The sequence below is a fragment of the Lissotriton helveticus genome, chromosome 9 (genome assembly GCF_964261635.1).
Source record: "Lissotriton helveticus chromosome 9, aLisHel1.1, whole genome shotgun sequence".
Taxonomy (NCBI): domain Eukaryota; kingdom Metazoa; phylum Chordata; class Amphibia; order Caudata; family Salamandridae; genus Lissotriton; species Lissotriton helveticus.
Window position 1 is genome coordinate 1,172,183,389 of NC_136070.1, and position 12,098 is coordinate 1,172,195,486.

The 12,098-nt window shown below is 38.6% G+C and overlaps 1 protein-coding gene across 5 annotated transcripts in view; it reads left to right on the plus strand.

Moving 5' to 3' along the window:
• The window catches only part of LOC144782331 (inter-alpha-trypsin inhibitor heavy chain H4-like), a 473,908-nt gene that overhangs the window by 308,833 nt on the left and 152,977 nt on the right, over window positions 1–12,098 (plus strand). For 3 of the 5 annotated variants that reach the window (XM_078661646.1, XM_078661649.1, XM_078661647.1), the window contains one exon: window positions 9,324–9,362. The exons of the other annotated variants lie outside the window; for them this stretch is intronic. In XM_078661646.1, coding sequence (XP_078517772.1) covers window positions 9,324–9,362 — 39 coding nt within the window. The remainder of the gene's footprint in view (window positions 1–9,323; window positions 9,363–12,098) is intronic. 5 annotated transcript variants of the gene reach the window in all.

Consider the following 12,098-nt stretch of genomic DNA (forward strand, 5'->3'; position numbering starts at 1 on the left):
GGCATCACCAAGTTCCAGTCAGTATCTCAGGCTCTGTACAAGCTCCACTGGTAACTGATTAGCGGAATAATTGCCTTTAAGTCTCCTTGCAAACCCCATAAGGCCCTGCATGATGTTGGTGCAGATAACATTAAGCATAGCTTCAAGTGCTACACTCCCTTAAGAATGCTTCGCTCTACTTCTGTAGAAGGGTCCCTAAATTCAAACTCACTTCCTGGGGCAGGAAACATTTTCTCTGCTGCACTGCCAAACTATGGAATAGCCTTCCCTTATATCTGAAATCCTTAACTAATCTACTTCACTTAAGGAAGGCACTAATACTGGCTGTTCTCTAACAAGTTATGGGCCATTTGAGCCAATGATACACCAGCGCCAAGACACCTTTGGGTATTTGAGCGCTTTATAAGAATATATCATATGATGTCATATCATACTGAATTAGCCCGAACTCCAGGATGTCGAAATAACCAAAGATTAGCAATGTGATGTTAGCAATGTGATGTTTTCAAAGCTTGCTGGTTTCCCTGGTCCTGCATTACCTTACCTCCCAGTGGTTTATACTGAGCTCAACTTACAATTGATCAAGTGTTACTGGTGTTATTTCCCATTAACAGCAACTTTATCATTTTGCAAGAGTGAAAAGCACTGATTTCTTTTCCCTACAAAAAATCCATAACTCCGGTTATACTCATCCGATTCTCTTTGATTTGGTGTCCAACTTTAGATCAAAACCTCATTTACTTTTATTAATTGGTGTAGTAGTTCTTTTGAGTCAATTCAATTTCTTATTGTCCATGTTGGTACTCTGAAAGAAAGGGCAGGTAAGTGCTGTATCTATGAGATAAGGTGTATTCCTGTCCTTTTCCCCTTGCCATAGTACACAATGGGCTGGCATACACCAACACAGGCACTCTTGTGCCATGGTGCATTGGTGTCAGCATTGTAGGGGTGATTGTTTTTGTGCAGGAAGGGACACCTTTCTGCAAAAAACAATCTAAAGAGGTGTTTTCCTCTTTCTAGATATTTCTAAAAAGGATATTTATCCTCATTTTCGTATGTTGATTTTCAAAAGTTGAAAGACATTTTTATTTATAATTTTGAATATTTTTTAATTAATATATATGTTATTAAGTTAAAGGAGCAGAATTTGTTGTTTCTACATTTATTTTTTAAATATTTTTATATATTACAATGTAGTTAAATATTTTTTATTGTTAAAATGGTTGAAATATTTTTTTAATTCTTAATTATTTTCTAAGTATCTTTTTGTATTTTCTTAAATTTGCATTAAAGCTGTAGTATTATAGAAATACATCAAAATTAATACTTGTTGTAAAAACAACCTACCTCTGGGACGTCCCTGTCTGCTATGATACTGTCTCCAGGGCGGACTCGAAAATGTCAGTATAAGAGGCGACAGCGAGATCCATCTAGAGCATACAAAATCTGGTGGCATATATGAGGACAAAAAAAAAAAAATAAATTAATACTTGTGTGGGCTATTTGCATAAATAAATAATAATTTATTGATTTACTGATTAATATTTGTAAAAATGAGTACATTGAAAATGTAAAAAATATTTCTGGTATATTTAATTTTAATAAGCACTTATTGTTTGATTATTTACATATTTTATATGTAATTATGCTGTTTTAAATTGAGGTGGTGTTTAATTACAAAAAGTAATATGGGCTTTTTATTTGTTATATTAACTATTCATTTTATTTAAACTGTACATATTTTTGTTTTATTTAAAGAAAAAACCATTTGAATTATTATCATTTAGGTAATTGAACAAATTTAATTATTTACATGTGTAATCAAAAATTACTATATACTATACATGTAGTATATGAATATATATTATTTCATCTATATAATGTGTACGTAATTCATGTAATTTAGTATTTTTTAGGTTATGTTAAGTTATGTAGTACACATAATATTTTTAAAATAAATATTAGTAACAATATTGTATAATTGTTATAATATTTTCATTTGAATGCATACATTTCTTTTGATGTTTTGTACTGTTTTTTATATTATGATTAATTAGGTACGGGTGAGTAAAAGCAATTCTACTTCTTTACTGTTAAACACTCTGGGGCTTATTACGATGTCGGGCAGACTTGCGTCCACCCGACACCACTGTGGACACAGGACTGATCGCCTGATTATGATGCGACCAAACACTGTTCGGTCACATTCCCACATTTTCCTATGGGAGCAGGTGTTATGGCCATAAACCGGCCCAGCACTTGACCCCTTAGGGAAATGGGTGGTTGTGTAAATCCCTGCACCTTGTGACAGGCACCTTAACGGTGCAGTGATTAACAGGGAGGCACCATAGCTGTGCCCTCGGGCCCTAACTGGAGGCCGCAAGTTAAAGGGGGACTTTCTTTGGGCCCCTGAATACACTTCGCAATAGGGTTTCCATGTAGGAAAGGCAAGCATGGAAACCCTGCCTGAAACCGTGCATTGTATTCTAGATTGTGTAAACCTTCATCCATTTGGATTACCGTCCGGTTCCGACTGACCTATGTGCTCCTTGAGCCCGTTGGAAGCCAGACGGTTTCATTTCCAACCGCCTTAAACATAATCAGCCACTTGGAATTCAAACCGACCATGGGTGTCAGAAAGCCTCCAACCTCATGCAACCTGAGGTCGGAGGATTTCTGACACACCTCGTAAAAGGCTCCCTTATGTAAGATGTCTTACCTTAGAGGGGGAATAGTAATTGTGAATATTTTTTGTGTGAAACACCTTCACAAATTAAGATAGATTGGAGTAGAAACTGTATATGTCATGTGTTTTCTGTCCTAACCTTTCCACAAAATGTGTTGTATTGGAGGAGGAATAGTAAATGTAACCCTTTTGTATTCAACATTTTCCCCACAATTGGATATATTGGGGTGGGAATAGTAAATGCAACCTCTTTAGTGCCCAACGCCTTCCTAAAAATGGTTTAAATTGGAGTGGGAATGTAGTTCAATCACTTTCTTCTTATTAAAAGCAAATTGGCTGTTTGTGGCATATTCTACACTTAGGGACTGATTACATTGTCGTTCGGAAAGGTGCCGAATGGGATTCGGAATCTCAGAATCCGATTTGGAAACTATGTTTCTGACCGAATCGTAGACATTTCAAACCGACCGATTACGATGCACGAAACTGTTCGGGCTAGCTGATTCGGTTCCGAAAGGCAATCAGACAGCCCGAGTCTTTCGGAGCCGAATCATGCAGCTTTATGGACACGGCTTCCAAGCGAGCTATTACAATGAGTGATTTTTACAGCTGTTCTGATTCAGTCTGCCAAACACGAAACAGCTGTTGGAATCTGACTTTGGGGGCCTCTTCACCATGGGGTCTCCGGTTGGGGCCCGTGGGGTACCCAGTGGACCCCCCTATTAAACCATGCACTGTGTGGTAGGCACCATGGGGTGCCCGCCACAGGGTGCAAGGTATACCCCAACCACCCTATTTTTCAATAGGAGCCTGTGTTCTTGTTCAGAACAAAGGTTCCTATTGAAGTCAATGCAAGTCCGACTGAACTATGTTGGGAAGCAACATAATCAGTTGGTCTGACTCACAGAAACTGATTCGGTCGGAAATGATTCCGAAACTGATTTAGTTGGAACAGTTTGCAAACAACAATGTAATCGCCCCCTTAGTGGCGATTGTTGTTGGTGTCTCCAAATAATTTGTTTAAAATGGTAGCAACACCCTTTTTTTGCTGTCTGTGAGTATAGTTTAAGGATTGTTTGTAGCATGGCTTGTTCAAAGTCATTTATTATTTCATGTGGGGAGTAATTATTTATTTTTATTTTTATTTGATTTGGTAGTCCATAGTGAGTGCTACTTTATTTATAAGTAGCACAGCTTATATGCATGCTATATAAGTGTTTTTATACTCACCTTGTATGGTGTACATCTGAGTGAATGGTTTGGGGCACATTTTGAATATCCTATCCATCATCCATGTTTGACACTGACTGAGTTTTAATAACGTTATCTGCTGTGGAAAATATTAAAATGCGTTTCTCCTTGTTAAGGTTATCATGTAAGAGGAAGGGTTCTTCAATATGTGTGGTGAATAACTGTTTGAGAATTTAGAAACCTTGGTATCTTCTAAGGAAAGGAGGAATATCACTAGTGGCTATTTAGATTGTGCTATTAAGCATTTCAAGGTGAGTATAGCTAGTAGCTGGCATGTGATGTGTTCAGGTACTACAGGGAGTATATATTTTGGTATTTTGGTCATGGGCTCTTGAGAACCTGTGCTTGCCTCTCTCAAATCTTGTAGTGCATGCCTTATTTCGATTTCAGTGATGTTTAGGGGTGTTTGTGATCGCTTACATAAATACCAACATCAGGCCTCATTTACCTAGACCTCTGTCGGCACTGGTATGGCACTGGACTCTCACTTTTTTTTACTCCAGACAGGCACCAAGGGCCAAGGTCTTGAGAGGCACCCCCTAGGTGGTCAGGAACTTATTCAAGATGGGCCCAGTAGCAGTGGGAAGCCTGCTATGTCCCTGAGGTTCAGATCAGGAGGCCAGCAGACTAGCCCTATGAGTCCCTCTGGGGTCCTGCATTCAAGATGAGTTCCAGGTCCAGTTCTTCTTCCCCAGTCGGGAGGGCAGCAGGCAGCAGGTCAGCACAGCAAGGCAACAGCTCCTTCAGAGTGGACGTCCAGCAGAGTAACAGTCTTTTCAGCAGCACAGTAATTCTTCTTCTTGGCAGAGTATCCACAGGTCCAGATGTGTACAGATATATATTGGTGTCTGAGGTCCAGTTCTTATACCCAGTGGTGTTTTAAGTGACAGAGACTTCAAAGACATGCCTTAGAAGTGCACAGTTGTGTTCCATTCCTGCCCTGACTCCAGACTGACTATCGTGGGATATGCAGACCTTTGTGTGTGGACTGGACACAGCCTATTCAGGTGTAATTAATGGCTGTGTTCAGCTCCTCCCTCTCATCCTGCCATAGATTGACCATTGAGACCTACCTAAGCTTCCTTTGTGTGTGTCTGTCGAGGAGGAATACACAAAATCCAACTGCCAACTACACCCAGTCATGTGATCAGAGACAGACTACAGGTACCAAATGGCACATTCATCTACGTAGGCTTTTGTGATTCCTTAATTGCGATTATTAAGGAATCTCAATTAAGGAATCGCAAAAGCATATACATGTAGGAATCGCTATAAAAATAGCGATTCCTACACATTCCTTAATTGCAACTCGCAAATTGCTAGTCGCAATTAAGGAATGCTGTCCCATTTATTCCTATGGGCCTCCAGGCCCATAGGAATGAATTGGAGATTGCATGAGCAATTTGCGAGTACCAGTAGGTACTTGCAAATTGCTCATGCAATTTCAAGGATGCAAGGGTGTAAAAATGACACCCTGTTGCACCCATGAAATTGATCTGTGCACATATGTTGCACACAGACATGCCCTAAGGGCATGTGTGTGTGCAACATGAAACTTAGAAAAATGCACAAAAGTGCATTTTTCAACGTTTTTGCAAATTACCATGAAGTTCAACTTCATGGTAATTTGCTACTCCTATTAGCCAAATTGCTAATTTTCTTACTTTAATGCATTGCATTTAAGAAATCTCAATTTGGGATTCCTTAAATGCCATCGCAATTTAAGGAATTGCAATTTAGAGATTCCTTAAATTGCGATTTTTGCATTTGGGATGATGCATCCCAAATGCAAAAATACCTGTTGCAAAGGGGCAGATTCTGAGAATCTGCGAGTTTGCGACCGGTTTTTCCTTTGAGGCATGTGCCTGCAAATAGCTAAAGCAAGAAAATGCCACATTTCTAAAAGAGGCGTTTTCAGAATTGGAATTTAAAATCCGACTTCACCATAAATTTGGATTTTAAATTGTGATTCCACAGACACCAGACTTGAAGGGTTTATCTCTTCCCAATTGGATATTGCACCTATAAAATGTAATAAGGTCATACTGAAGATAGGCTGCAGGCATACAGGGCTAACACAGAAAATTGCCTTTTATAAATTGTAATGATACATTCAACTGTGCCATTACATAGGATTTATCGTTATAGTGCAAAACATGATACATCCATCCCCTCCCAATTAGGAATTACAGCTTATTAAATGTAATAAGGAATCCCCAAAGTCATCCTGTGAGTAGGGTAGGCCTCACAGTAGTGAAAAACGAATTTGGGAGTGCTTCACTGCCAGGACATATAATACATAAAAGTACGTCTTTACTTTTGCTTACACCCTATGGGCTACCAAGGACCTACCTTAGGGGCAACGTATGTGTAATAAAAGGGAAGTTTAGGGCTTTGCAAGGGATTCTAAAATAGCAAGTCGACATGGTAGTGTAAACTGCACACACAGGCTGTACAGTGGGAGGCGTGAGGCATTTAAGAGGGTGGAGCAATCACTGCTGCATGTCTACTAGTACCATTTAATGTACAGACCCTGGGCACAGATAGTGCACGTTCGTAGGGACTTATAAGTAAATTATATATGGCAATTGTGGATAAACCAATGTGACCAGGTTTTAAGCAGCGAGCACATGTACTTTAGCACTGGTTAGCATTGTTAAAGTGCTTGAGTTCCTAAAGCCAACAAAAAAAACAATATCAGCAAAACCGGAGGCAAGCAGGGAAATATTTGGGTGAAGACCATCCTAAGGCTGTCAGGTCTTTAACATGTCCTCCCCCCAGTAGAAAGTGAGGAGAATTACCCAATCTACTGGGAGCTCACATCACTAAGGCAGAAGAACCTAGGATGACCATCAGCCTCTGTGTGTTCTGACCCAGGTCTCTGTTCCACCATGAAGCCCATTCTTTGTAGGGAGATGGGCTACCTCAACAATTTTGGATTCTCACCCCTCATTCTTATTATCCACCTGAGGGGCCTTTGGTTGGACTGAATATGGAAGTGAGTCTCAAACAGTTATGGTCTCAACTTCTTCAGTGTCCAGACCACAGGAAAGGCTTTCCTTTCAAGAGCACTCCACCTCTGCTCCCTATGAAGTAACCTCCTAGAGATGAAAGTTACAGGTTGGTTTAGACCCTCATCATTAAACTGCGAAAGTACTTCCCCTATGCCATGCTCTGAGCCATCAGTTTTAACAATTAAATCCCTGGAAAAGTCAGGAGCCTTGAACACAGGTATGTGCATTACACATGTTGTACATATGCTGGACAGAGCAGCATACATGCAATGCGTGAAATGTGTGCAGAAATGGAAACATTTCCCCATGTTATTGCCTGTTTCCTACAGGTATTTTTTTTTCAGCTACAGTATGGCTATCTTTAGGAGGTCAGACTTTGTTTCACAATTTAAAGAAATATGGACACCTGCTATATCTACCCAATTAATGTTCACTTAATTGTACAAAGCACAACAAAGAGTTATTTTCACTTAGAAAAGGCATCTTTCAAGCACAAATTAATTTTTGGGCTGGAATGCAAATATCCTTGCAAGAATTTGAGCTGCTTTGCATCACTTTGCTTGACCTTTCATTAGCGCAAATCCTTAGTGCATGTGGCCCTAGGTTTCTGTTAAACATGCTCCACTGTGAAATAAATAAGCAGTTTTTATGAGCAATGTTATGATGGCAAAAATGAGGACTTTATTTTTTAATATTGTTATATATTACAATCTAGTTAAATATTTTTTTATTGTTAAAATGGTTGAAATATTTTTTTTATTTCTTAATTATTTTCTAAGTATCTTTTTGTATTTTCTTAAATTTGCATTAAAGCTGTAGTATTATAGAAATACATCAAAATTAATACTTGTGTGGGCTATTTGCATCAATAAATAATAATTTATTGATTTACTGATTAATATTTGTAAAAATGAGTAAATTGAAAATTAAAAAAATATTTCTGGTATATTTAATATTAATAAGCACTTATTGTTTGATTATTTACATATTTTATATGTAATTATGCTGTTTTAAATTGAGGTGGTGTTTAATTACAAAAAGTAATATGGGCTTTTTATTTGTTATATTAACTATTCATTTTATTTAAACTGTACATATTTTTGTTTTATTTAAAGAAAAAACCATTTGAATTATTATCATTTAGGTAATTGAACAAATTAAATTATTTACATGTGTAATCAAAAATTACTATATACTATACATGTAGTATATGAATATATATTATTTCATCTATATAATGTGTACATAATTCATGTAATTTAGTATTTTTTAGGTTATGTTAAGTTATGTAGTACACATAATATTTTTAAAATAAATATTAGTAACAATATTGTATAATTGTTATAATATTTTCATTTGAATGCATACATTTCTTTTGATGTTTTGTACTGTTTTTTATATTATGATTAATTAGGTAAGGGTGAGTAAAAGCAATTCTACTTCTTTACTGTTAAACACTCTGGGGCTTATTACGATGTCGGGCAGACTTGCGTCCACCCGACACCACTGTGGACACAGGACCGATCGCCTGATTATGATGCGACCAAACACTGTTCGGTCACATTCCCACATTTTCCTATGGGAGCAGGTGTTATGGCCATAAACCGGCCCAGCATAGGGAAATGGGTGGTTGTGTAATTCCCTGCACCTTGTGACAGGCACCTTAAAGGTGCAGTGATTAACAGGGAGGCACCATAGGTGTGCCCTCTGGCCCTAACTGGAGGCCGCAAGTTAAAGGGGGACTTGCTTTGGGCCCCTGAATACACTTCGCAATAGAGTTTCCATGTAGGAAAGGCAAGCATGGAAACCCTGCCTGAAATCGTGCATTGTATTCCAGATTGTGTAAACCATCATCCATTTGGATTACCGTCCGGTTCCGACTGACCTATGTACTCCTTGAGCCCGTTGAAAGCCAGACGGTTTCATTTCCAACCGCCTTAAACATAATCAGCCACTTGGAATTCAAACCGACCATGGGTGTTAGAAAGCCTCCAACCGCTTTACCAGGGGAGTCCAATGTAAGGGGTCCCTGGGCAACTGCCCACTATGTCTGTGCCTTAAGATGCCTCTGCTCTGCATTTCCTCAATCCATTCAAAAAGATTTACACTCCTACAGCGCTCCACAACCCTTTATTTGGCAGAAACTATTCACCGCCCTAATGTAACTACATCTTTGTTGTATTACATTATTTTTTTCTTTGCATTACATGTGTTAGCCAAATTGTGTCCTCCAGAAAAAAGCAAACAAATTTCCTAGAAAGTGAAGATTCGCAATCCCTTACTATTATCACTTGCAGTCCAGAATCTAAGCATATAGAAATGTTCAACACTATTGCAAAAATTAATCATTACGTTGTTTGCTTTCTATTCAGATCCATTTCATCAAAGTGTGATGTTTGCATCAATACCAGGTAAGTATTGCAATCTTAAAAATGTATATAAATTAAGCCCTATTTAATAACTGAATGACGGGCCGATGTATTTTAATCTACACAAAAGAAGTGAATGGTGTTGGAAAGTCATTCTCGTTCAAATGTTTCTGTTCACTCGTAAGCATTACCCGTTGGAAGGGAAACTTTGAAAAACCACTTACTTTTACTTGCCTGGTGAAATATTGTAAGGACAACATACAAAGGCGCATATTTACGAGGAGTTAACCCCACCAGATGTCACTTTTTCCAATACTCTGGTGGCAATAGCTCCTCTGCCTCATTTACAAGTTGATGTTAAGTAACTCAAAGTAGCTTAACATTGCCTTGTAAATAATGCCCCTATTCATGCAGCACTTAGCATGAAAACGGTGGGCTATGGGTGTTGCAGTGGGCATTCGGCCGCAACACCCATTTATTTTTTTATGCTGCCCCATATTTACAAGGTATGGGGCAGCGCCAGAAATACCGCCAGGGATTATCTGGTCTTAAGAGGAGAAATGTTTTATTTCTCCTCGTATTCTACTCTTTCTATGTGTGCTGCATTTTGTAGCACACACAGGTAGATCAAATCACCTGTAAAGATTGTTTATATGCAGGAAAGTGCTCCTTAAGCACATAAACCATTGTCCCTGTAGCGGAGCCACCCTAGCAAAATGGCGCTAGGGTGCCTGCGCTGGCCTAAGCAGCTTTTTAAGTGCCAGTTCTTGTGGTCACGCTGGGGTGCGCAACATTCTTGTAAATACCGTGCATACCAGTGTTTCAAAACTGAGTGCGGCGTTACAAATGTTGGCGTAACACAGTGCTCCATCAGTTTCTTGTAAATATACCTCATAATTTTTCAGAATTAGAATTCCCTTATCTAATTAACACATTTTGTATAGTGCAAGGGCAGCTCACAAGTCACTTAAAGGTGCTTTTCAAGAGGTGGGATGGTGACAGAGGACTCAGGCAGTTATTTCAATATACCATACTATTAGATGCTAGAGTGTTAGTAATTGTAGCGTTAGTTCAAAAGAGTTGGGGCGTCAGGGACCGTGTTAAAAAATACTTGCAAAAGCAATGCAACTAAGTTTGCATATGCAAATTTTCAATTTACAGAGCTCAAAGGAATGCAAACTCTAAATAAGATCTGCGTCAGAAAGCTAACACCGTCGTGCATTGTAACATCTCGTGCAAGAATACCTTTAGTAATGAATCATAAAATCACTTTTCAATTCACTATTCAAATGCACCAAAAATGCAAAATTAGGGAAAATGCTAAGAACTTTGGTAATGGTCAAACTTTGTACAGCCTAAGGTGCAAAAATTGGCCTTTTAAAATTTGCATGTGCATAAAGGGTCTGGTTGCAATGCAACATTTTGCATTGTGCTGTGAACAGCATTTCATTTTGTGGTGGAAGGAGTGCAAAGTACTCAAACACACAAATACCCAACTTTCTGACAGGCTCTACCTCCTACTGCAAATGGCCTTCAATAGTTATAGTTAGGACTATGTTTTCATAGGAAAAGGATTATTTGGATCGCTAATAAATTTGTGAACAGTTAGAGGAATCTTCATGAAACTTTTGAAAAAAGTTAATCTTCCTCAGCCCCATTCTTGAAGTTTCAGGGTGATCGGTCAAGAAAGGGTCATAAATCAGGGGGCCCAGAAAAAACGTTTTACTGAAAATACTTTGTGACAATCACTAGTCTTAATCCCTTTACTGCTGGGCTTCCCACTCCAGCCGCCCCCAGCCCCCCTCTTCCCCAGTGCTGAGCCCTGTTTTTTGCTATTTGGGGTAGTTTGTGCGCAGGGCTCCATAACTTTCTTTCCACATAAGCGATCTATGTCAAAACTGAGTCCTCTTTTACAACATACTGGGGATTCTAAAGTTGCCCAAGTGCTGTTTATTCCCCTGGGGAGGACTGAGAAAATTGGCAAAATACAGCTAATTTAAGTTTTTGGGGAAAAAATAGGAAAAAAGTGCTCCGTATTAAAGTGTCAGTTTTTTTCTCCAAAATGGGCATCAACAAATAGTTTGCTGTGCTAAAGTTACCATCTTCCCAGCTTTCAGGAACATACACAGCTGAATAAAAAAAACGATATTTTTATCACAGTTTTGCCATTTTTTAAAGAGGAAGACCATTTTTCTTATTTTTATGTGCCCACAACCTACTTTTAGTTTGTGGTGGAAACAAGTGTGAAATCCAGGGCTGATCTATGAAAGCTATAGATTTCTGAAAGGGATTCTAAGTATAGATCTCTCAAGGGTTTCCCAAAGAAACTAAGGGCCTGATTACTATCTTGACAGATGGGAGACTCTGTCATAAAAGTAACAGATATCCCATCTGCCGTATTAGAAGTTTAATTGGATACAATGGAATTGTTGTTTGTTGGATGGGATATCCATCACATTTGAGGTGGAGTTACCCTGTAACCCAAGATTGTAATCAGGCCCTCCATCTTGAAATACAGAAATATTGAAAATGAATGGGGAAAACAGCCTGATGTGAAAACATTTTCATCTGTATTTTTTTCAAGATTTTCAATTTACAAACGCAAAATACCATTATGTCTCCTAGACCCTTCTGGTTACTGGGTATACAGGATTTGTAGGTTCTCCCAGAACACAAGGTACCCGAAGCCAACAACTGAGCTGCCCTGTACAATAGTTCTTCTTTGTGTATAGACCAATTCATATGGTGAAATATGCACGGTGAAAAATGGATGTCAAG